Source organism: Pongo abelii, chromosome 5 (genome assembly GCF_028885655.2).
Source record: "Pongo abelii isolate AG06213 chromosome 5, NHGRI_mPonAbe1-v2.0_pri, whole genome shotgun sequence".
Taxonomy (NCBI): domain Eukaryota; kingdom Metazoa; phylum Chordata; class Mammalia; order Primates; family Hominidae; genus Pongo; species Pongo abelii.
In genome coordinates, this window is record NC_071990.2 from 195684 (window position 1) to 220630 (window position 24947).

General features: G+C 47.4%; 1 protein-coding gene across 9 annotated transcripts in view; it reads left to right on the plus strand.

The window, feature by feature from the left end:
- DUSP22 (dual specificity phosphatase 22) overlaps nucleotides 1–20553 on the plus strand; it is a 55721-nt gene extending 35168 nt beyond the window's left edge. For 3 of the 9 annotated variants that reach the window (XM_009241385.4, XM_063725306.1, XM_054557120.2), the window contains 4 exons: nucleotides 4300–4349; nucleotides 14979–15053; nucleotides 17262–17433; nucleotides 17926–20553. In XM_009241385.4, the coding sequence (XP_009239660.3) occupies nucleotides 4300–4349; nucleotides 14979–15053; nucleotides 17262–17433; nucleotides 17926–18108 (480 nt within the window). In that variant the 3' untranslated portion in view covers nucleotides 18109–20553. Of the gene's footprint in view, nucleotides 1–4299; nucleotides 4350–14978; nucleotides 15054–17261; nucleotides 17434–17852 lie in introns of all 9 variants that reach the window. The other 6 variants (XM_002816339.5, XM_063725307.1, XM_063725304.1 and 3 more) reach the window with 5 other exon arrangements.
- Nucleotides 20554–24947: the final 4394 nt, after the last annotated feature.

The window sequence follows — 24947 nt, forward strand, 5'->3', positions numbered from 1 at the left end:
TAGAAAGCTTTCCTTAGCAGATCCCCCATCTCTCCTGCCTCTTTCCTGCATCTTCCAAATTTTTACATCACGTGGTTTTACACCAGTTGTTTTATACTAATTGTTTTATACATGCTGCTTGGCGTTAGTAATATACAGTCTACACCTGGTCCCCTCAACACAGGTAGAGACTGTTCCTTACTTCTTGTCCCTTTTCCTCTCTCTGGTACTCACTTCGTCATGTTACGCCACTTAAAATGCCATCATCGCTGCTCGCTCTTTGTCTTCATAGAAATCATGACGGTCTTGAAGCAAACACAGAGCCCGTTTTTCTTAACTGAGCTTTTTTTGTATTTCAGTGTACTCGAGATTGAAGCACCATAACTTGACGTTTAATAGCCTCATAAAACTGTAATGTTAATTGGCTTTCCACCAGTCCACTGTTTTGGAACGTCATGGAAAGTGCTGAATTCTTATTTATTTAGTGAGAATTTTATTGCAACAGGAAGACAACCCATTTTTTCTTTACTTTTTCAAATATTAGAGGTAGTAAGAGGGAGTGAATACCTTACAGCAAAAACTGTACTAATGGAAACATTGCTGCTATTTTTATTACTTACAAATTTTTCAGATTGTTCTAGAATTTTTATTGCTTTTTTTTAACCTCCAAGTTTGTTATACTTTCCATAATTTATCTAAACATATCCTATTCTTTATTTCTGTTTCTATAAACTTCAAAACCGGAGAGTGGTCCTGTCTTGAGGATCTATTTGGTGAAACCATCTATTCCACATCACATTAAAATATTTGCAGAACTTATTCATTAGTACTAGGATACTTTTAAGTGGGCCCAGCTTTCTTGTGGCACTGGCGGGCTCATGCTGCTTTCTGAATTAGTAATTAACTGTCATGAATTGTACACATGTGCAGGTATCTGAAGCTGTTTTAAGGTAACTCAAATTCTGTAGTCTGTGGCTTGGGAGAGACTTTTCATGCTTTGTTAATAACTAAACCAAGATAAATAGATGTTCTTAGGTGGCGAGCAGCTGAACCTTTTTGACAGTTTTGACTCCTTCCTTGACTAAGTTTGCATATTCTTACTGTGGATCACGCCGACTGGCTCTCAGCTGCGTCCTGTTGCAGTGGCCAGGAGGGACGCTGGTGTCCCTCGAGCATGTGTGGGTGGCTTGCCGTTTGCATGGTGTGGGCTGAAGCCCACCTCTCATTTCACGGTCACTGGGACAGACGGTGGTGCTTTACAGTATTTTTCTTTCTTTGCATTCATCTCGCAGTGTGATCTTTGTGTTCATTGTTCTCATCCTCTGTCTCATCACTCCACAGACATTTCAGTGAGTGCCTGCTGTGTGCCGGGCACCCTTGCAGGGAAGCTTGTTATCATTGCTGTTGTCATTCTGTCTTCGACAGAATATAATCTTGACTCAGGTTTTCTATTTTTAGCTGTCCCGCCTTAACAGCAGGTGGTCCCCAGATTGTGGTTGGGAGCCATTTTGTTCCTTTTTAGAGGATTCACAGATGGGAAGCTGCAGCTCCACACACCCACCCCAGCGACTGTGGGCAGGGGCCAGCATGGCCAAGAGCTGCCTCCTCATCCTGGTAGTTCCCAGATGGAGAGATAGCCTTTGCCATCTTCCTGTGGGTAGATTCTCGTGCCCACCTGACAAGGTGCTCCTGCCTCATGGGACCAGCCTGAGTTGGTCCTTTTGTGCATCGGGTGCCACAAAGGGGAACACAACCACACATGGAGACTGCCCTTAGGAAGCACAATACTGTCCAGTCCCACGGCTGATATTTATAGCCAGCAAAGAGCTATTCAGCAGACCGTCTGTCCATTCTCTTCCTGTCCTTCTTTTTTTTTTTCTTTCCTCTCGATATATAGACTAGGCTGATTTTAGATTCTGCTAGAATAAAGTGGCTGTCAGTCAACATCTGGGGCAGGCGGGCATTTCCATCTCGTCTTAAGCTTCCTTGCCAGATGGAAGTCGCTGACACTGAAGATGGCACTAGAAGGGAAGGTGGCAACTTGAGGCTCCTTCTGGTCTGTCTGGAGGTGCTGGTCTCCAAGGAGCGTGGAGGAAGAGTGTGGGAGGAAAGGATTTCACAAGCTTCTGGACTGATCGACTGCCAACTCTCACTTAAGAGTAAAAGGAAAGAAGTGAATGAGTCATTTCAATGGTGGCTGCAGGAGGTGATCAATGTATGTGCATCTATACCAACAAGCTTGTTTGGCCTCCACAAAGGAAAGGACTGAAATTATTTTTAACAATAATACTTCCTTTTCCGTTTGTTTTCCCTTGAAGTCCCAGCTGTAATACCACTCTAGGTTTGAAGATACTTTCAGTGTTCCCAGCAGAGCACAGCCCACAAGCCCAGGAGAAATGAGGACAGAGACAGGAGGGGGCAACTGGGGAATGACAAAGTGAAGGCAAAGGAGGGAGAAGCTGCTGCCTCACTTTCCTCTTCCACCAGCAGATTCTAAATTAACCCTTGGCATGGTTGAAGCCCATTTGGTCTTAAGTGAGATGTTCCCATGTGGATAAACAGCAGTAAAACTCATCTCCTTCAAGACCCAAAAGGGCCTTTATTGGAAGGTGTAAAGATTGATTCAAAGCTGGAAACAAAATGTACAGAAACTGTGAGGGAGAAAACGTTTTTGATTCAAAGCATACAGAAACTGTGAGGGGAAAGATGTTTTTCTGACCCCTCATCATTGTGGACGAGGCAAGAGGGAATTCTCTCACTTAGGTGTTAGTCGCGGTGAACAGATCCTGCTCTGACTCAGTTTCAGCAGGAAACAGCTCTTACTAACAGAGATTCAAAGCTCATGGTTCCCTCAGAATAGATGGAGAACAGGTTTTAGGCTGAAGTTCAGGAGTGATCCCCAGAAAACTGGCCCCAAGCTCAGCGCCCACTTTGCCCTGAGCCAGCCCACCCCTGCCCCACCTGCCCTGGCAAAGCGCATGTGCTCTGCCTCCACCCTGCGCCCACGAAGCCCATGTGTGCTTCCCGGATCCCACTCAGTAGCTGCCGATCCAACTCCTGAGGGCCAGGTGGGGAGTCCCTAATCGCAAGGGAGGTTGGGACATGAGGTGTATCTGGCGCCTGAATTGGAAAAGTAGGACTCACAATGTCAGGAACTATTAAAATGTGTAGGAGGTGTGGAAGGATTAGGGGCAGCTACACATTTAGTTGTCCCTATTAGCAAACACAGCACAGAAATTCCTAACAATAGGATTTAATGGTAAAAGTTTAATTAAAAATGCAGAAATTATTTGTGAATAATTACTGAAGATGTGTTGCGTTGTAACTCCATCTTCTGAGAAACCTGAGGTTGTCTGTGTGACTCTTCTACCTATCTGTGCTTTTATTCTCCAAGGTTGGTTACTTTTCCAGTGTCTGATGTGCACCCCTAATATTGTCTGTGACATGCTAGCAAGATTCTGTGAGATTAGGCAATTAAGAGAGGAATAATTTAAAAATGATTCATCTAATTCTTCATCAGGCTATAATCTCTTACAAAGAGAATATCAGATTTTTATGTTTTGTGTTTCTACTTGACAGAGCTTTTGAAACATTCTTTCCAGTCCCTCCGAAAGAGAAACAGCCAGTTTTTTTTTTTAATCTCAAATTTAGCATGCCTGTTGTAGCATGGATTTACATAAACCTTTTTCTGAGTTTTATAGAGGAGTATATGAAGTTTATTTTTTTCAAATTTGGCCATTCTTTAAAAAAAAAGTATTTTTGTTTGATATATAAACCTTTATTGTCCTGAAAAGCAAGCAAAATAAAACAAATTATCCCTAGGGTAAAGCTCGTATTGGTGCATCAGTGAAATTGTAGCTGTCATGATACTAAAATTGACGTAGAAAGCTGTAATATGACATTATAGTTTTCACTCATTATGTTAAGGTTTTTACGAACAGTGCTTCCTTTTTGAACATTCAGAGTCCTAAATGAAATATGTAAAAAATTTGGAATATATAAACTAACATCTGAGATGCTGGTTTTGAAAGCAGTTGAAACTTACTGAAAAGTACTCAACTATTTCACTTTTTTGATGTGCCCTTTGAATTTTGCCTAAACCTACAAGCTGTTTGCAAACCAAAGCAGAATTATTTGTACGCACGGTCACGGAAAATAACCAGAAACTTTAATTAGTTTTTCTGCAGTTCCTTGGCAACAAAAGACGAGTGAAAAACTTCTCCTTTTATTTTTTGCCCTGAGTAAATAGTTCCTTAAATACTTTTCTCCACTGAGTTTCATGTTTTTATTTTTATGTATTTACTTTTTATTGTTCTGCAGGGAGTTAAATACCTGTGCATCCCAGCAGCGGATTCACCATCTCAAAACCTGTAAGTTTCTTTTTTCTGTATTATTTGGAGACATTTAAAAAAATGAATAGAGGATGGTAAAGTCAGAGAAGTAGAAGATTGTGAAGTCGTCAGAGCTCATGGGACCCTTGCTGACCCTGCCAGGGAAGAGGCTGTGACCCTACAGAAGCCAACGCTGGGCAGGCTGGGATGAGCTGTGGCAGGAGGCTCCTTGTGGTTGACTGGTCCTTCCATTATGCAGAGAGACTCATGGGATGTCCACAAGAAGGGTCTGATGTTTAAAAAGGATACCTTAAACCTTTAGTATGCTCATCTTTCCTCTAGAAATAAAACCGTAAAGGATTTGTTGGGTTCTGTCTAAAGCAGCGCTGTCCAATAGAAATAGATAGTGAGCCACAAATGGGCAATTTTAAATTTTCTAGGAGCCACATTTTAAACAGCAAACAGAAACAGGCAACATTAATTCCAATAATATATTTTACTTAATCCAGTCTATCTAAAATATTATTTTGATATGTACTCAATATAAAAAATTAATGAGCAAGTTTATGTCCTTCTTTCATACGAAGTCTGGGGACTCTGGCGTGCTGTTTCATACTTAGCACATCTCAGTTCAGACCAGCTGTGTTTCCAGGGCTTGAGAACCCCAGGAGGCTGGCGGCTGCCTTATGGGACAGCATGCTGCTAAAGCCTGGCTGAGTTGAATGAATAGGTCGTTCTGGGTTAGGAAAGTCCAGTCCTCTATTTCTTCATAGCCGAATAAACCTTTGATGTCATTTTAACTCTGCATCTATAGAGAGATTCATAATTGCTCCCTTTTCCGTATTGAAGAAATCCTGTGGAGACAGATAGGATTAGGTTTTGGCAAGATAAGGGATAGGGCTCTGGAGACCCATGGCAGCTACAGCTTTAGCAGTCCCTCTTGGCTGTATAGAAGGGACCTGGAAATACCGTGATGTGGAGTAGATTACAGTTTTCCTGAAGCACAAATTTGACTTGTGCAGGCTGAAAGGCTGGGGCTGGAAGTAAAGTACTTAGCAGCCCATGCCGCTGAGTCCGGCCTCTGATTCTCAGGTTGGCCCAGTGCTATGCCACAGGTCAAAGACACAGCAGCCCTCCTACAACTATGTGTTACTGCATTTCACAGGGAAGTTGTAGGCTGTGGTGAAGTTTGTGAATTTGGGAGTCCTCAGGCTTGTCTGGATTCACCTTTTGTGCCCCAAGCACTGGTGCATGCACAGCTTACGAATCAGGAGTGCAGACCGTGTGCCCCGATGTTCAGGATCCTAGGTGTGCCACCACTCTGGGAGTTATTGAACGCTGGCCATCAGCGGACCTTGAGTCTTCACTGGGGCAGAGCAGAGAAATCACAGGTTATGCAATAATTTTGTGAGATCTACCTTTTTGGGGAAAAAAATAGAGCTGGAGTAAGATGGGTTGACATGGGAAAAGTGAGGTGGTGGATCCGGAGGGGAATGGGAGGTGGGAAGCTGGAGCCACTGTGTGCTCCCCAGGGGCTGTGTTTCCACGTGCACTCTTGATATTTCACAGAAAGGTGAACCTTTAAGATCGAGGATGGTGGAGGAGGGATTTTCCTCGGAAAACAGAGTAGCTCTAGGCCTGGAAGGAGGAGAAGCAGCATTAGAGAACTTCCTTGGTTACTAGTCGTGTCAAGAAACAGAAGTGGTTGGAAGGCATGGTGCCACGGAAGGAAGTGAACCACTGCCTTTCTCTGAAGACCATAGCAACCTGCTGCCCATGTTTTGGTGGCTATTTTTAGAATGGTTGCTTTGCTCTTATCTCAAACCGAGATTCTGACATGCTGTTGAACTTGTCAGTACCTGATTGGCAGTTTGATTCTTTAGAAGAAAAACTCAGATGTGACCCACTCTGGGCTCTGGACATCTGCTGTCAGTGCAGGTGGCTGCCTGTCCTTGAGCTGTCCCCGATGCTTCTCAGCTTTGCTAGGAGCTGAGTGCCATCTTTGTCTGTGACAGTGACCTGATTTAAGCGTGGAGTGGCCCCTTGCACTATAGACAAGTAAGCAGTAGGCGTAGATGTTAGAAAATCTCAACTGTAAAGCCAGTTACACCTACCTTGGGCAGGTCATTTTAACCCATCTACACCTCCATTCTCCTATCTGAAAATGCCTGCCCTCTGGGTTATTGGAGGCAAGGTCATGTCTGTGAAGGTGTTCTCTGTGAACTCTGAGCACTTGTGAAAATGAGTCTGTTTTTACTCAGCGTATATTAATGTATCTTGAGAGTTACAGAAAAGGTAGTTGCAATAACAAGTTTTGGTGCCCAGGAAGCCTGCTTCAGTTACTTGAGAGACGTGCTGACGTGGAGGGACAGGGGAGACAGAGATATGCTAGCTTCTTCTCTGAGTTCCAGGTCTCGTGGGTCAGTTCAGATCATCTGTCAAAACCTGCCTAATTCCAGTCATCTTTGGTGCTGAAGGACTAGCCCATACTTTTTCTTTTTAAAATACGTATAGATTTAGGGGGTGCAGGTGCGATTTTGTTACATAGATATAAGGCTTAATGGCAAAGTCTGGACTTTTAGTGCATCCATCACCCGAATAGTGAATGTTTTACTCTTTAAGCAATTTTTCACCCCCCCACCTCCTCCTACCCTTTTAATTAGTTATCTCCTATCCCAAATATGTAAAGAGGTCCTGTTAAGTTTATGGTTTGCTTTTGTAACTCTTTCTTTGGCTGGATGACTGGCTCTTGGCCTTTGATGTATCTGGATGACAAAGAAAGAGTTACAAAGGCAAACTATAAACGTAGGTGGGCTTAGGGGTTAGGTAGGTGTGGTAGTGCCGTGTCTGGGGCTTATGTGTGGAGGATGTGCCATGCTGCACTCTCCAGTTGAAGCTATGACAGTAAGACTTCTGTTTCAGCTGGAAAAGGAAGTCAGAACCGTAGCTCATGAAAAGGCGGAGAAAGGTGGATACTCTGCTGTTGGGAGTCATGCTCTTGTGTGATTTTTTTGGGGAAACGTTTATTTTTAATCCATTAGTAACAGCAAATCTTGTGAATAAGTAAGGCTTCGACACACATGTGTCCATGACTTTAAATATTGCTTGCTGTACTAAAGTTATGTGGAAATGGTGGAGCTGAGTTCGGAACTTTGGAGTGACTCAGTTTGTTAAGACGCAGGTGATGAAATAGCTTGAGTTTCTTTTTACCTGTTACAAGTGTTCTACTGGAAAGCATAGTGTGAGCGTATTTTCACCATGTAATCAAATGATTCCCCTCAAGTTGGCAGGCAGAACACCTACCTCTCTCAGGGTATTTATTAAGGTGTTTATTACCAAGTATCAGGTGCTGACAATCAGCTTTTGCTTTCTGTATCATCAACCAATGAGGATGGTCAGACGACAAATATTCGTATTTCTCTAGTTAACAAAAGCAAAAGAAGTCTTACCTGTCACTTGGAAAATGTGTTCTGCAGGACCTAAACAATTTGAAATAGTAGCTCTTTAGCTACTTAAAAAATTCTTGGTGCTTCAGAGTTTCTCTATTCAATGATAAAATAAATTCTGGAAAACTATGTTGCTCATTGTTTTAAACTTAAGTACAGATTTTAAAAATGAATGCCAGCTCTGATGTAATTTAACACTCTTATATCTTAAATTTTTCCCCACAAATCCCTGCGCTAACAGGAATTCTGGCTAGTTATGCTTAGTAAGAGATGTGTGACCTTTGAGACTAGCTGTTGTCACTTGACATTCAGTTGCTGCAAACTGCCCAGAAAGGTCAGTTTTCTGTCTTGGCCTATATCCTCTCAAATCTCCCTCTCTGATCTTCCAGGAACTTAAAATGCAGAAACCTGGTTTGAGATAACATTAACATGTTAGAATTTCAGCTCAGTTCCCCAACCAGCTAGCCTTGCCAAGTCAGGGAATGTAAAAGTTCAAGTTCTCAGAGTTGTAGTAACCCCACAGACCTATTGTGGTATGTTTTGCATGATTTTGTCATAATTAGAGGCATCCTAGAGTTTGTATCAAATGCACACACTGCGTGTTCCCCAAGTGGCCAGCGTGGTATGGGTTAGTGAATTAAGGGCTTTGGAAATACTTATTTGCTTTTGCTTTCTCTCTGGGATTTCTTAGAAAAGTCATTTTAACCTCTCTTCTCTCATCTGTAAAATGCCTATCTCACAGGGTTTTTTGTAGTATTAGGTTAGATGATATAAGTGAAAGTGTTTTTTATGAACACTAAGCATTTCTGGAAATATGATTATATTTTCTGTCTATTCAAGTAAAGAGTATTAATATATTTTGAAAGTGAATGGTTGGATGCATATTAACTTATATTTACTCATCTTGTTTTAATATATATTACATTGGCATTTTGTACTTTGACATCATGAAGCAAGTAATTATAGATTTTTTTTCTTTTTCTGTGAATTCCAAAGGCATTTGATCTCTGCCAGGCTATGGAGTCAGTAGGTTGCATCATTGCAGTAGCGCCTTCGTGACATTCAGTGGTTTTAGAATCTAGCAGGTCTGTAAATTTCTTGAGGTTTTTGTGGGGAGAAGAAGCTTTAGCAATGCAGAGAGCCTATACTGAAAACATCGGTAAAACGTCCTTGCCTTATTCTATCTGCCTGTCTTTTTGTCTATGTTTTCTTTAACTGACACCTTCTGTACTTTCAACTCTCTTTTTCTCTCATTTACGTTTTTCTTTTATTTTATTATAAAGGAGCACTTTTGCAAGATTAGAGCTAGATGGGCCCTTGGACTACTGTGGTCCTGCTTCCAGACAGTTCCTGAGGGCTCTGCCAGCCCATAGTGATGTTCTCCTGCTCAAGGAGAAAATGAGAGCTGAAAGTGGCATTCAGTTTTCCATAAGACTTCATTTATTCAACTTAAAGAACTATCGTTTAGTCTTAGATTATGTCTTTTTTGTTGTTGAAATATTCTTCTGGGAAATGATGTTGTAGTTAAGTGGTAGAGAGGCCCTTTGTTTTAGTTTGCTTTTAAAAAGACCTTATCTGGCAAAATGAAAAGTACAATATATGCATCCCCCAATTTTATTTTGAATGTTGACAGTGCGTGAAATATCAGAGTTGGGGAATCACTGATACAAACGTGGGCTGGTTTTGTGTGTAATGCTGTGCACTGGTAGAGCAGCTCCACCATGTCTGTCTGGTGAGGAACGTTCTTCCCATGTACCTCTGGGTGGAGTGGGGGCTTCACCATCAGCCTTCCAGCTGGAAAGCGTGCTGGGGCAGGGCCTGTGGGTGGGGGGCCGTGGACAGATTCTGCCCGAAGAGGAAGCAGCTCTCTGTTATGAAACCACCAGGGCCTGGACCCAGACAGAATACTCTACTCATTTGCTATTAGAAAACAAACAAACAAAAACATTTTTTTCTAAGCAAAAACATACATATTTACATACGCAATGTATAAAAATATAGATTTTTTATATATAAGGATGTTTGCCTTTTGTGGATTTGTCCTTTGCTTTCATTTGCACATACACTTTTTTATCATTTGAAGGAAGGAGGAGCCCTGAGTTCCTGTGGCCTTTGCTGCTGTTACAGCGTGGTCTGGCACCGTGGGCTTTTAGGGTGGGACCAGCTGCCATTCAAGGTGCTCAGCCAGATCTCTGGGCTCCCACTCCAACAGGCAAAGTCTTAGATCCTACAGTGGGGATTGAGGCCTCCAAATCGTGCAGTCCTGGAGTGAGAAGTAGTTGTTCAGCCTCAAAAGTGAACACCGTGTAGTGTGATTGACAGGCTCACCCACCATCTTTTCTTAGACTCTCTGAAGGTCAGTAGAGCCCATCTGGGCACTGGCTCTTGGCCTTTGATGCAGAAAGGAAGGGACCCAGGCAGAGGGTGCTGGTCTATGACGAGGGAGGGAGACAGCTGCGGGTGGCTGGGCTGTTTGCAAGTCCCCTCTCCCTGGAGGTGCCCCTGCTGCAAGGACTGCGGGCAGGAGTGGGCATGATAGCCCCAGGCACTGTTTGGTGAGTTTCTAACACAAGCGTGGTCCGGTCCGTGCTTCCTTGTGCAGCATTCGCTGGCTCTCTGTGGACCGAGCCTATTCCACACGGCTGTGCATGGACGTAAAGGTGAACTGCTGATGAAACGGAGAGCAGGAACAGGGAACTTGTGTTCATCGAAACAGCTTGCGGTAGGATAGTGCTTCAGACTCGCGCTTCTGCTTCTAACTGCAGTTGAGCAATAGAAGGACCAGGAGTGTGGGTATTTCCCACTGTGGAGGAGGGAGTTTAATGACCAGAGTTGGGGCTTCTGTCATCAGCTTCCCTGGAAATAACACCCCCACACACAGTCCTGCACCAAAGTGGCAGTGTGCTCGCCTGCCTCTGGGCTTTTCTTGGGAAAGGCATTTCTAGGAATATCTCTCTGGCTTGGCCTTGTGCCGAATTGTGTCCGTGAGTCAAGTTGCGCTGTGGGGCTCTGAGCCGCTGCGTCATTGGCATCCTTCCGGCTCCTGGGGTGGCACCGCGAATGGCCCTATCATGATGCCTGCACGAGGGCTCCGCAGCCCGGGCCCCCAACATAGTGGTGGATAGGAGCTATGTCCTGTGGGCTCTACTGGACTTAACTCTTACTACAGATGGAAAGAGCTACCGGGGGGTGGTGGTGCAGAGTGGGGTCACCTCTCCATAACCTCCTCAGCTCCTTCACACGCCCACTCAGCTCCCGGGGCACGGGTGGGTTTGGATGGTGCCAGGCTGAGCACACTCCCCTCTTGTATTTTGAGATGTGGCAAGGCTGACTCTTGAACCCAGATTCAACCCCACAATATGTAAGAAGCCCAGTTTCATTTTGTCTGTGGTTGGGGACGTGCAGATGTCAAAGCCAGATATAAGAAGTGGTCCCCACTCCAAGGTTTCAGTGAAGGGATTCAGTTGTCATCTTTACAAGACCTTGGTGAGGTTCATAGAACTGAATGGGACCCCAATCCTGTCCCCACTCAGAGGGGCACCTGCTAACTTTCATGTTGCTGTGTGGTCTTTGCAGTGTGTTCTGACGTGCTCTGTGGTTTTTCATTTACTCAGGCGGTCGTCATTCATTTCTAGATTTTGCTTTTGCTTTTTTGGCTGTTCTGCGTACAGACACGGCTCTTTCTGACCAGAAAGAGACCCACACAGAACAGACCAGCGCGGGCACTGCAGGCAGGGACAGTGTCTTGGCACCCTTGGGGGGCCACAGCAGCGTGAGCAGCCTGGGGGACCAAGGAGGGTGCCGTCCGGCTGCACCCCTGTCAGCTGGCACTGGCCTGCTGACAGGCACTGGCCTGTCTACTGTGGCCTGCAAGGAGGGCAGGCACCCGGTGTAAACCACCAGGCAAGTTGCAGACCAGCAGTCTGGAGCCACTTCTGGGCCAGATGAGTTGGCTCAAGGTTTTAAACATTGTTGAACTAGTTGCTGATATCAGGTAGCATGAATTTGGCCATGAGTAGCAGAATACCTGCACCCAGATGTAATAAGGTGGCTTGGTACACAGCAGGCAAGAAAGGATTCTTGCTGTAATCCCGAAATCTAAGGTATCAGTGCTGAAGGAGACTCCAGAGCAGACACCCGTTCCAGCTAGGCCGTGAAGCCAAGTATACAGCAGAGTGGGGCACGAAGGGCGCCTTGTTGGACAGGAGCCTGGCCCCCAGCAAAGAGCTGGGTAGCCAGCTGGGAGCTCCCCACACCTTCAGCACAACTAGCCGTCTGCGGTTGGCAGAGAAGTCTGCTGGCCTGGAGGTAATGGAACTGGACAAGACATGTCAGCTGCACTGATTTTGTTTGGGAAGGACATCCTCTCTTCCTGCAGCTCTGTCCATGTTGAAGCAATGGAAAGGCCATGGGTAGGGACTTCTGGAAAACCTTTCCCTTCCCGAAGAGAGGAAAGTGATCTGTCTCTGCCCCTGGCCTCCGGCCATGGAGCTGGGAGCGAGTGCCATGCTCAGAGCTGCACCACCTGCTGCCAAGTGTCTCTCTCCCTTAGAATGCCATGTGTCAGTCAAACACGGTATTCTGCTACTCATGGCCAAATTCATGCTACCTGATATCAGCAACTAGTTCAACAATGTTTAAAACCTTGAGCCAACTCATCTGGCCCAGAAGTGGCTCCAGACTGCTGGTCTGCAACTTGCCTGGTGGTTTACACCGGGTGCCTGCCCTCCTTGCAGGCCGCAGTAGACAGGCCAGTGCGCAGGCTGGGGCAGCTGACTGGCTGGCTGCAGGGGTGCAGCTGGACGGCACTCTCCTTGGTCCCCCAGGCTGCTCACGCTGCTGTGGCCCCCCAAGGGTGCCAAGACGCTGCCCCTGCCTGCATTGCCCACTCTGGTCTGTTTTTATTTACATCTGGGAGCAGTTATCCCTGGGAAAGTTGACAAAAGCAGATGTGCTAGTTAGAGATGTCAGGTCAGAGTCCAGAGCCCTTGATTTGGTCCCCTAGGGATTTGCACTTGTGGTGACCCTTGCAGTTGTTGCAGAACATGTGTGTGCATGTTTGCGTGTGCATGCATGCACATGGACAGTTGCTGCTGCTCCCTGGCTGTCCTTATCTCACTGAGCACCTACCGAGAGGCCACTGAGTTTCTTCTGCAGTCAGTACCTGGGTGAGTTTGTTAGGCCGTGCCTGAATTTCTCATTCTTATTACATTTATGTGCCCTGGCATTCTGAATGTCTTATAGTTTATCAGAGTCCCTGGCAAATTGTCAGTACTGAGTCAGTGTTTAAAGAGAAGTCAGTTTAGTCCATGGGCAACTTTTGCTGCTTTATAAGCCTTTCAAAGGTAGAAGACATTGGAGAGGTGCACTTGCTATCCATCCCCTGAGGTGTCTGCACTTAACCCACAAACCAGTCCAGAATGAGGTCTGAGTGGCAGGGGACACACGTGCTGGTTGGGAGCGCACCAAAGTGGGGCTCGAGTCCTGCCTGGCTTCGTGCCTCAGGGACTTGGCACAAGGCCGTGCAACCAGGCACTCCCTGAACGATTAGGGGCTGAATGAGTGACAAGAGAAAAGGGCAGTCTGAAAAACTGAGAGTTAGAAGAAGAAAGGATTAAGGCACGCGTCGTCATTTAGAACTTAGTTCTATTATTTATTTATTTATTTATTTATTGAGACGGTCTCGCTCTGTCGCTCAGGCTGGAGTGCGGTGGCATGATCTCGGCTCACTGCAGCCTTAACCTCCTGGACTCGAGATCCTCCCACCTCGGCCTCCCAAGTAGCCGGGACTACAGGCGTGCACCACCACACCCAGCTAATTTTTTTTTGGTATTTTCTGTAGAGATGAGTTTCGACATTTTGCCCAGGCTGGTCTCAAATTCCTGAGCTCAAGTGATCTGCCCACCTCAGCCTCTTCAAGTGCTAGGATGATAGGTGTGTGCCACCGCATTCAGTCCATTTAGGAATTTAAGAGTTTGCAGAGCATATTGGCATGTATTACCTCATCTGCCCTGTGAGATACCAGCCCCACTTTATAACTGAGAAGATAAATGGCTTGTCCTGGGCCACATGGTCCAGTAAATGGCAAAGAGGGATTGGAGCCAGAATTTCCATTTCCCCACAGCTCTCCACTGAGCTGCAGACAGGACTGCCAAAGTCCGGGGAGACCAGTTTGAGAGAATGCTTTTAGATTTTCCAGATTGCCAGGAGTAAATTAGCTTTTAGGACTTGGAAAGCCCACACGACATGGACACCTTCCTCACCTGTGTCACGGTGGCCTGTGCCATCCACAGCTGGTGTGAGGGTTCCTGTGTGCTGCTGGGGCATTGAGGGGCTCAGATTGAACATGGAGGGGCGGCTGTCCGGAACTTCCCTCAACCCCAGTCTGTGGTAACTGTGTGTTTCAGGGATTTCTTACAGAGAAATTCCAAAAATTCCAGACAACCCACAGCCTTCCCTAGACCTCAGCATTGTAAATAATGGATTCTAAGGCTGAGACAGCTCCAGCCACAGACAGTATGACCAGTTTTGATGGTATGGGACTGGGAGAGCTTTCAGTAAGCCACAGGAAGAATAAATTCTGGTTTCTTTCTTTTTTTTTTTTTTTTTCCTCTGTTGCCCAGGCTGGAGTGCAGTCATGTGATCTCGGCTCACTGTAATCTCTGCCTCCTGGGTTCAAGAAATTCTCCTGCCTCAGCCTCCCTGGTAGCTGGGATTACAGGTGTGCGCCACCACACCCAGCTAATTTTTGTATTTTTAGTAGAGACAGGGTTTCACCATGTCGGCCAGGCTGGTCTCAAGCTCCTGACCTCAAGTGATCCGCCTGCGTCGGCCTCCCAAATTGCTGGGATTACAGGCATGAGCCACCACACCCAGCCATGTTCTGGTTTCCATTACCTGGTGGATTATTTGATTATAGCAAATAATAATGTAGTATATGTTTCAAGATAGCTACAAGAGAAGCTTTTGAATGTTATCACTACAAAGTGATAAATGTTTAAAGTGATTAAGCATTTATCAGGTAATTACCCTGATTTGATTATTATACAATGTATACATGCTTTGAAGTGTCACACTGTAGCCCATAAATATGTAGAATTATGTGTCAATTATACAAAAAAATCAACTCACATTTTAAGAAAGAAGCGTCAGGTAGAATTTTCTTTTCATCATATATTGAGTAAAGTAGAGAGATGTCATTTCTCTTTTTTTCTTTTCCCAGGACAAGACATTTCAAAGAAAGTATTAAATTCATTCACGAGTGCCGGCTCCGTGGTGAGAGCTGCCTTGTACACTGGTACGTGTGTCTCTTGCTTAATAGTGCTTTAGCATGTTCTGGTCAGCTTGGCTTCCTATCAAGTGTTTTTCCGTGTGTGAGTAATGGTTTCACCTCCTAATAGTTTTCTGTAAACCTGAATCTCAAATGCGTGCTCCGTTTGTCCAGCGCTGTGTGTTTTCAAACGCGTGCTCCGTTTGTCCAGTGCTGTGTGTTAGTCGCTCTTTCCTTCTGTTGAAGGAGAACCCTAACTCGTTTTGCTTTTGTTTTTTTTCCATTTCCACTGCTAGGATTTCTGTAGGGACCATGAAGGTTACTGGACAACAGAAACTTCCATTCGCTGGCTTGCCTCCAGCATTTCATCAGAACAGCCTCTTACAGATGACCCAGATTCTGTAGGCTCATCCTTGAAACCTCAGTGGCTTTTTGAAGACACTGTTGTTTTTTCTTCAGGAGACTTGATTGCAAATGTGGATTTTCAGTATCGTGCTACTGTAACACCAAAATGACCCAGTTTAGTGACAGCTGTCTGTTTGCATCCTGCTATATTTTGTGTAGCTAGACACACACACACGCACACACACACAGTGAAAAGAAAGCTACTGTATCACACTTAACCCGAGGATGATGCATCTGAAGCGCTTGGCAGTGTGCCTGGCACATAGAGAGTTCTTAGTGAAAGTGGGATGGCATTTTTATGACCACTCGTAATCATGCTAATAGCATGGCTGATTTGTTCAGGGAACCAGTAGCCAAAATTCTGGAGCCAAGGCTCTGTTGTCTAAGTGCTAGGCCGGACATGTCCCCTCTCTGTCTTGAATGAAGTTATTAATTAACTGAAAGCCTAACAATCTTTTGACGTTCCCCAAAACAGTTACTCTTGCACTGTAAGCTCTTTAGGACTGTGAAGTGATAACTCCTGGGGAATATTGCTGCTGAGGTTGGTAGCAGCCCTGCCAGGACAGAGGGGACCCAGGGACCCCAGTGCATGACATCCAGAGAAGCCACCTATGAAAACTATAATGTGTTCTGAGGGCCGATAGGGACGACAGGGAGGATGCTAGATAGTTGAGTTGTTTTTAGAATGGTGTCTGCAGTTTCATACAGTTCTTGAAATCAGATGATTTTTCATCTCACTTTTTTAAAGAGTAGAAAGTGTAATAAATGCAAATGGTAGGATTTTAACGTTGATTTCTGTTTGGCTTTAACGTACCTTGGGGGTTCAGCTGGAGCCAATTAAAGCGGAATTCTGGAACTCCTACTCCTGGGCTTCTCCTGGCTCCCAGTGAATGTGAATCTCCAGGGTTGCAGCCCCAGAGGATCTGTCTTTTAAAATCTCTCCTAGTAGTTCTAATCTAAAGCCCTAGTGAAGAGCCACTACTTGAGAGTGGGGTTTTAAAATTATTATTTATATTTGAATATGTGTAGGCCTGATATTCTAGGAATTAATACTTCATACAGTTATGTGCATCTAAAGATAGGCTTTTCTAAAAGTGAGACATTTGCTGAACTTCCCCATCTTAACCTGTTGCTAGAACTCTCTAAGTCTGATGAAGCACAGCCTTTCTGTGACTGCCCTCATTTGCATGTACACGTAAAACGGGTCTCACTCAGCCTGCTCCAGGTAACTGACCCTAACCGTTACTGCCTGCAGGGTGCCCTGCTCCCACCCTGCGGACACAGTGTGCCTGCTCCGTACTCTGCATATTTATGTCAGGAAGAGTACAAAAGTAAGATTGGGGAAGGGCTTCTCTACGTCATGGGCTTTAAAAATTATAGATCTAGCCCTCATATAGCTAAGAAAACTAGACTTTTAAGGAACATGAAGCATTCTAAACAAATGTAGGTTATAAATGGGTTTGTCGCGTAGGCCCTGGAAGCCTCAAGTTTCCTTGGAGTACCTCAGTTATGTCGTTTGTCCGGGGAAATGGGAAAGAGCTGAGGAGGGGCTTGGGAGCAAGGGAGCATCTGGAGCCACAGCCCACAGAAAACCAATAAATGAAGCTCAAACAGCAGAAGAAAGCGTGCGATTCTAGTGCCGGGAAGCAGAGGAAGCTGGTACACTGAGTGCTGAGTGGCTTCCTGGTGGTGAGCTTGCTGTCCACATATAATCCAAGGCAGGAAGACTTTCTAAACAAGGTCCTTAGAATCCCCTGTTCCACATGGATTGGGCGATGGACCTGGGGATCTGAAACTGCCCTCACATGTGTGCTTCTCTTGGCCCCGCAGCCTGGCCGGGGTCTCCAGGAGCGTGACGCTGGTGATCGCGTACATCATGACCGTGACCGACTTTGGCTGGGAGGATGCCCTGCACACCGTGCGTGCTGGGAGATCCTGTGCCAACCCCAACGTGGGCTTCCAGAGACAGCTCCAGGAGTTTGAGAAGCATGAGGTCCATCAGGTAAGCAGTTCTTAGGGGACATTAGAGATGCAGGCAGGTGCCCCCGAATGGTGCCCACAGTCTTTCCGTACACAGCCAGCATCATGGCGTTTGGAGTTGAAAGGCCCACAGAGGACATCGGCTCCCAGGGTGCCCAGCTGCACCCCTTCAGAAGTCGTCACGATCCCTCGTGCACCTACTGAAGCCACAGGCGCCTACCCTTTGTCGTTTTCCTCGTGCCTGGTACCCCCGACTAGCTCGTTTCTCTCCCTTTGGGTGACGTACCATTTCCTTGGTCTGGCCTATTTTCATGCCCTAGGCCAGCACCTTGAAGGAGCAGTTCCTTCTCTTGCTTGACCGTGGCTGGCCAACCACAGAGCTCTGATTTCCCACTGCTGTTTGTTTCCCTGGTTATGTGTGGCACCATCTCTGCGGTGAAGTCACAGGTGCAAGCCCACGTGGATGCAGATGTGCACGTGTGTGACGTTTCGGATTTGTTTCCATCCTCTCCAGTATCGGCAGTGGCTGAAGGAAGAATATGGAGAGAGCCCTTTGCAGGATGCAGAAGAAGCCAAAAACATTCTGGGTAAATATAAGGAGCAAGGGCGCATGGAGCCCCAGCCCGGCGCCAGGCGGTGGAGCAGTTTTCCGGCACTGGCTCCGCTGGCCTACGATAATTATACGACGGAGACCTAACGCAAGGGACCTGCTGCCTTCCTTCCCACCGCTTGTCTTCAGTGTGCCCGGCTGGGCGGGGCTGCGGTTGGTGTTGGCCGCTGAGGACAGGAAAGGGAGATAGCCAGGGCGAGGTGGGGCGAGGGCTCTTTCCCCCAAGCAACACTGCCCAGCCCTGCCCCAGGCCTCTGCACTCTGCCCACCCTACCCTGGCTGCACCTGAGCTTGCTGCCCCCGGGGATGTTTCCCAGTGGCTGTGCACTGCTCTGTGCACGTGGGTGTGTGTGAGTGCACGTGGGTGTGGGTGAGTGCACGTGGGTGTGGGTGAGTGCACGTGGGTGTGGGTGAGTGCACGTGTATGGATGCATGTATGTGCCTGTGTGAGTGAGGGTATGTGCACCTAAGTGTGTACATGTGTGTACGTTGTGAAAGTGTGTGTGTGCACATGAATGTTTGTGTGTGTGTGAACACTTTCTTACTGCTGGAAGTCACAGAATCCATATTGCTGCCCAGGTTGGTGTGGCCGCCTTTCCCTTTGTCCAGGACTCCACATGGACTCCGAAAAGCTACCCAGCAAAGAGCAGTCTGTGCCTGTGAGCAGACCGTGAGAACTCAGGGGACGAGTGGCTAGGAGCGTGGCTTCTCCCAGAACTCACCCAGGGTGGTGTGGTGGGGTCAGCAGGGGCCAGACTCCTCTAGAGGGAGGGTGGCTCTGGGGCCCTGGAAAACGTGAGAGACTGCCCTGAGCTGGTCCAGTGGGCCAGTACTTTATACCAACTCAGCATTTAAGGGAAGTATCTTAGATTGCCTCGATCTCAATGTGAATGCACCAGGCTGAGGGTTCCCTAGCGCCTCGAGTCAAGGCCACTTTTCAGCCCATTGAGCCCTGAGTTCTACTTGATGTTTGTTCTCTGGAGCTGATTGCACTTGAGCTCTGTGGTGGGCAGGCGCACTTTAGCCTAAGTTGGGTGCCCCAGGGCGCTCCCCCCTCTCTGCTCGTTGCCAGCTTCATTCACTCCCAGCCTCTCGCTGTCCTCACTTTGCAGGGGCTCCTCCTCAAGGTTTGCATGCACCTGCAAGAATTGGGAAGAAAGAGCATTTATTAGGCACTGTAGCAATTTGCATTTTAAAATGCCTGAGCATTTATTAAGCTTCTTGGTATTCACTTGGGTTTGATAATTGATCTGAGCTACCTCATTGAATGTTTTTGGAAAGGTGTTTTTTGGTATGCAAGTCAGCTTTGCCTCACAGTTGAAAATGTTCGGTCATGATTGTTTTTGAAACCAAAGGGGAAGGTACCAGTATCATTGAGCTATTTAAAGTTGCCAGTTTGGGCTCCAGTAATGCTTTCTGGTGGGTAAAATTCCACATTCAGGCCACGAGAGCATCTACAGTTTGTACTTTGGGGCTGCAGGCATCCTGGGACGCTGTACGCAATTCAGTGGTCTAGTCCTTTATACCGACTCAGATTCCTTAATCATGCAGAGTCACTTGAATGAAAAAACATACTCGACCTCTCCCTAAAAAGATGTTGCAACCCAGTTTCTCTGAATTCCACCACAAAAAGAGACCCTGAATAAGAAGAGCAGTTTTCCTGTGCATATAGAGGGTGTGTCAAAGGTGAGCTTTTTGGGGACCAGGAAAAACAAAGTTGCCTGATTCCACACACGTGCACAGGCCCCGGATGTACACCCGGAAAGGGGAATGTGGCTGTAGAATCATCCATCCATCTATAGCTAAAACAATTTGCCAATAAAGTACATGTTTTTCCTAAGCCAAAAATAAATATAAATACGTTAACAGAAAAGTGACCTAGGATATTAGCTTGAATGCTTAAATATGTGCACCTTTACGAACCTCGTAGTGTATTCTTGGAGTTCTTGAAGTGTTGTTTTAATATTTGTTGCCAGTAATGTTCTTTCTTCACAGCCGCCCCGGGAATTCTGAAGTACTGGGCCTTTCTCAGAAGACTGTAATGTACCTGAAGTTTCTGAAATATTGCAAACCCACAGAGTTTAGGCTGGTGCTGCCAAAAAGAAAAGCAACATAGAGTTTATTTTTAAGTATCCAGTAGTGATTTGTAAACTTGTTTTTCATTTGAAGCTGAATATATGTAGTCATGTTTATGTTGAGAACTAAGGATATTCTTTAGCAAGAGAAAATATTTTTCCCTTATCCCCACTACTGTCACGGTTTCTGTGCTTCTCTTGGATGCCTGTGAGGGTCCCAGGAGCCTTGCTGCACTGCCTTGTGGATGGCTTGGCGCTCGTGATTGCCTCCTGTGAACGCCCCCCCAAGGACGATCCCAGTGTAGTTGTGTGGCGTGAACTCTGCCCGTGTGTTCTCAAATTCCCCAGCTTGGGAAATAGCCCTTGGTGTGGGTTTTATCTCTGGTTTGTGTTCTCCGTGGTGGAATTGACCGAAAGCTCTGTTTTCGTTAATAAAGGGCAACTTAGCCAAGTTTAAGGTCATGTGCGATGCATTCTTCCCTAGCCAAGGGGCAGTCAGCACGCGCCCTTCTGCCTGTGAGGGATTCCAAGGCAAGATTGAAGCCTACTCCTGGTTTTATTTTGGAGGCTATTGTTTTCCTCCAGAAGGCGTTATAACAAATGCTACAAAAGGAGATTTCGTGTCTCCAAGAAAGAAAAATAGGCCATCAGTGTGAGGTGAGAGAAATCTGGACATGAGAGTTATTGCCTGCACAGAGTAGGAGCTGCGTATTTGGCTAGCCTGGAATGAGTTGTGTTTGCACAGGAACATGCAGCCAGCCACGCCGTGTATATCTGCTGCACAGCATTGAATACGGTTACTCTGATTCCGTCTTCAGCTTTTAATCTGAAGGAGCATCACCTGACTTGAAGAGAAATTTAAGTCAATTTGTAAAATTTTCCTTCTCTGATCTGGTGGAGGAAAAGGGAAATTTAACTCTGCTAGGGTGAGTTTGGGTTGGTCTAAAGGCAAGTGGACTCATGGGCTGATTGACTGTAGGTGGCAGACTTTATGTGGATTCTGATGCCTTGGAGCTCCCGGCAGCGGCTCAGGGGAGCGGCTGTGGGGGCCACAGGAGGAGCAGAGAGAGGTAAGGCACCTTGCCAGGTTCCCAGAGGTCTGACTCCTGAGCTTCTAGCCTCTGCAGCAGTCCGATGAGCGTGAGGGGACACTCACAGAAACACCTCGGGTGTGACGATGCTTATCCTGACGCAACATGCATGCCTGGTATGGCACAGGTGGCTCCGTCCTCGGTGCCTCTGCGTGTTTTCATGGGCCAGACCAGCGAGCCCTGGATGTGCCTCCTGTGGGGCCCACTCAGGAGGCAGCAGCCAGGCCCCAGGAAGACTTGTGTGTGTCTCCTGGGGTGTGAGGCAGTAGCCACAGCAGGAAAACAGGTTTTCATGCAACAGCCCCAGTCTACAGGGTCACCCAGCTGTCAGCCAATGTCACTTCCCACTACCGTGTCTTACTGCGGGATTACATATGACACCAACACCCATCATCTCATAATTGCGTGCTGCTCTGCAGGTCCCGAATTGTTGCCTCTAAGCTTTTTAAACTGACAGAGAAGGTATTTCACTCACTCGAGGCTCAGAGGGGCTGTGAAATGCACCTCGGAATGCACCTGAAGATGTCTACATTGCTGGGACTGGAACGTGCTGGATCTTTTGGTCCCAAATCAGTGGGCAGGGAGGGAAGGAGTGAGGGCACAAGGGGCTGCCAGCTGTGGCTGGAGCAAGCAGCTGGGAGGAGCTCAGCAGAGTCACTCATGGGCTCCGGCCCAGGGCTCTGGAGGGTTCCACTGAGGCAGGGCCAGGCCTAGGCAGCAGTGTTGGCACAAGTGTTGAAACCAGGAACCTCTCCTTGCCTGCCCCCCTCCAGTCTCTGGGAGTTTGTTTTGGACCATCGAGTGGGGGCAGTCAATTCCTGACCTCTGTCTGGAAGCTCAGGGCCATGCTGAGATGGTATTGACCATCTTAGATGTTACAAGCCAGAGATCCCGGTCTGTTCACAACCAAGCCAGGCCTTGTGGGTCACCCTGGAGATGGGAATTGGCAACCTCTGAGCCCCCGTGAAGGCCTGGGCGTGCACAGTGAGGTGGGTTGAGGTCCACGGCACTTTCCGTTACGCTGTTTTTTCTTCAATTTCTTTGAACACAGATCTTTTCTAGCCTGAAACTCAGAATCACAACCTATAAGCAGAGGAGACTTAACTGGGTCAGCTGCCTCTCCATTCATTCATTCATTCATTGACTTGACAAATTTATATTGATCGTAACAGGTGCTATGGGATCCAGCCAGGCCTCAGACACACTCCTGATTCTCAGAAAGACTGTGGCCTGGTGGGGTTGGCAGTTAGGAAAGTTGCCACTCACAGCAGGGGTCCCCAGCCCCTGGGTCACAGGTTCAGCACCTGTTAGGAGCTGGAGGTGAGCTGTGGGCGAGTGGGCATTACCTTCTGAGTCCCACCTCCTGTCAGATCAGCAGTGGCATCAGATGCTCATAGGAGCACAGACCCTATCGTGAACTGTATGCGAGGGATCTAGGTTGCACGCTCTTATGATAATCTAATTAGTGCCCAGTGAGCTGAGGTGGAACAGTTTCGTCTCAAAACCATCCCTGCCCCACTCTGATCCATGGAAAAATTGTCTTCCACGAAACTGGTGCCTGGTACCAAAAAGGTTGGGGACTGCTGACTTACAGGACAGCATGGTAAGGACTATTACAGCTGCCCCTGGTGCCATGTATGGGGGAAAGGGGTGAAAAGACACATTCCAGTTTGAGGGGGTGGGAGCATTTAAGGGAAGTGTCTTAGAAGACGCGGTACCTAAGTTAAGACCTGCAGTATAAGCCGTGGAATGAGCTGGCACGGTGGGAAGGAAGGAGAGTTCGGGTGGGGACCCAGCACGTGGGCTAGCCAGCAGGCGTGAAAGACCTTGGAGTAAAGAACGACAGCCACTGCAGAACTAGAGCAGCCTCCCCCGGGCTGGGCAGTGCTGGGATTGTGCCAGCAAGGCTGCGAGCACAGCCAAAGCCTGACCAGCCAGGTTTACTTCTTAGGCCAGCCCTTGGAGCTAAGCAGGCTGAGAGGGGCAGCACCTTACCATGTTCTCAGAGGTCTGACTCCTGAGCTTGTAGCCTTGTAAGTGGTACGGCTGCAATTCTGCAGATGGTGGGGGAGTGGGGGACTTGCTGAAGGGTGCTGAGCCAGCGGGACGCATGATGGGTGTGCAGGCAGAAGGCTCACTCAGGTGCCCAAGTGGGGTGGGGCTGCGTGTTGGGGCCAGTCAGGAGGCTGCTGCTAGGACTATGCCGGTGAGAAAAAACAGCAGCCTGCCACGGGTCGTGGTGGTGGAGATGAAGAGGGGCCCAGCAGGCAAATGGACTTGATGGAGGGTGGGGAAGGACATGCAACTATTCTTGGTCACTGACTGCGTACTGGGGAGTGAGGGCCCGGTGCCCTGCCCGCTCCCTGGGATCTTGCTAGCAGTGCAGTGGCTCTTTTGTCCCAGTATCTTCCTGTAGTGTGTGGTGTGTGTGCCTCTGCAAAAAGGTTTAAGGAAGATGCTACAGAAGGGGCTGGGTGGGTCCCAGATCAGGGGCCTCCAAGCAGGGCTATGCTTGGGTGTAACCTGGCTCTGCAGTTAGGTACTCGTGTTTGTCCATCATCCAGGACACATTCCCAGGGACCAGACTCATGAAAATGAAGGTTGAATTCAAATTTCCAGTTTCCTATTTTACTGTGAAGGATAAAATATTGGCTCTCCAAAGACTAATGTCATCTCCTGGTCAGGCTAGCTCTGTTTCTGTCATTAGCAAGATTTGGGGAGATTACCTTAGTCCTGGGGTGTTGTGCAGTGAGATTACCTCAGTCCTGGGGCGTTGTGCAGTGAGATTACCTCAGTCCTGGGGCGTTGTGCGGTGAGATTACCTTAGTCCTGGGGCGTTGTGCTGTGAGATTACCTTAGTCCTGGGGCGTTGTGCAGTGAGATTACCTTAGTCCTGGGGCGTTGTGCCGTGAGATTACCTTAGTCCTGGGGCGTTGTGCAGTGAGATTACCTTAGTCCTGGGGCGTTGTGCAGTGAGCATGAGTGGTCAGGACCTGAAGCTGGGTAGCCAAGGCTCTGTCCGTACCTGCCATGTCTCTGGGCTGGGGTGCTGCTGGTGCAGCAGATGAGGCACATGTGAGAGCAGGGCTGCTGCTCCTGAGAGGCTGCCTTTCCTGGGTCCCAGGCAGACCCCTGCTGCACACCTGTTCTCTCTGCCCATGGTGATTATTATTTTGTGTGTGTGACAGAGTCTCACTGTTGCCCAGGCCAGAGTGCAGTGGTGCAGCCTCAGTTCACTGCGACCTCTGCCTCCCGGGTTCAAGTGACTCTCCTGCCTCAGCTTCCCAAGTAACTAGGACTACAGGCATGTGCTACCATGCCTGGCTAATTTTTATATTTTTAATAGAGACGGGGTTTCACCATGTTGGCGAGGCTGGTCTCGAACGCCTAACCGCAAATGATCCACCCACCTCAGCCTTCCAGAATGCTGGGATTACAGGTGTGAGCCACTGCGCCTGGCCTGCCCAAGGTGATTCTTTTCTCAGATCACCTTCCTTAAACTTGAGTGTTTCCAGATCTCCTCAGCGCCATTTGTGCTTTTCCCTGGGTTCCTGCTAGTGGCTGTTTTTGTTTATTGGGTGCCAGCTCTTTCTAGTTTCAGTCTCAGCAGAGAATTCTGCTTCCAACTTCTGGAGCTGCCTTATGTTATTTGGACACAAGACAGCCATAAATTCTGCTGACTAGGGTGTGCATGTGTGGGCAATGTGTATTTTATTGTTTTAATTTTATTTCAAAGAACACCTTAGCCTCCAGGAGAGTC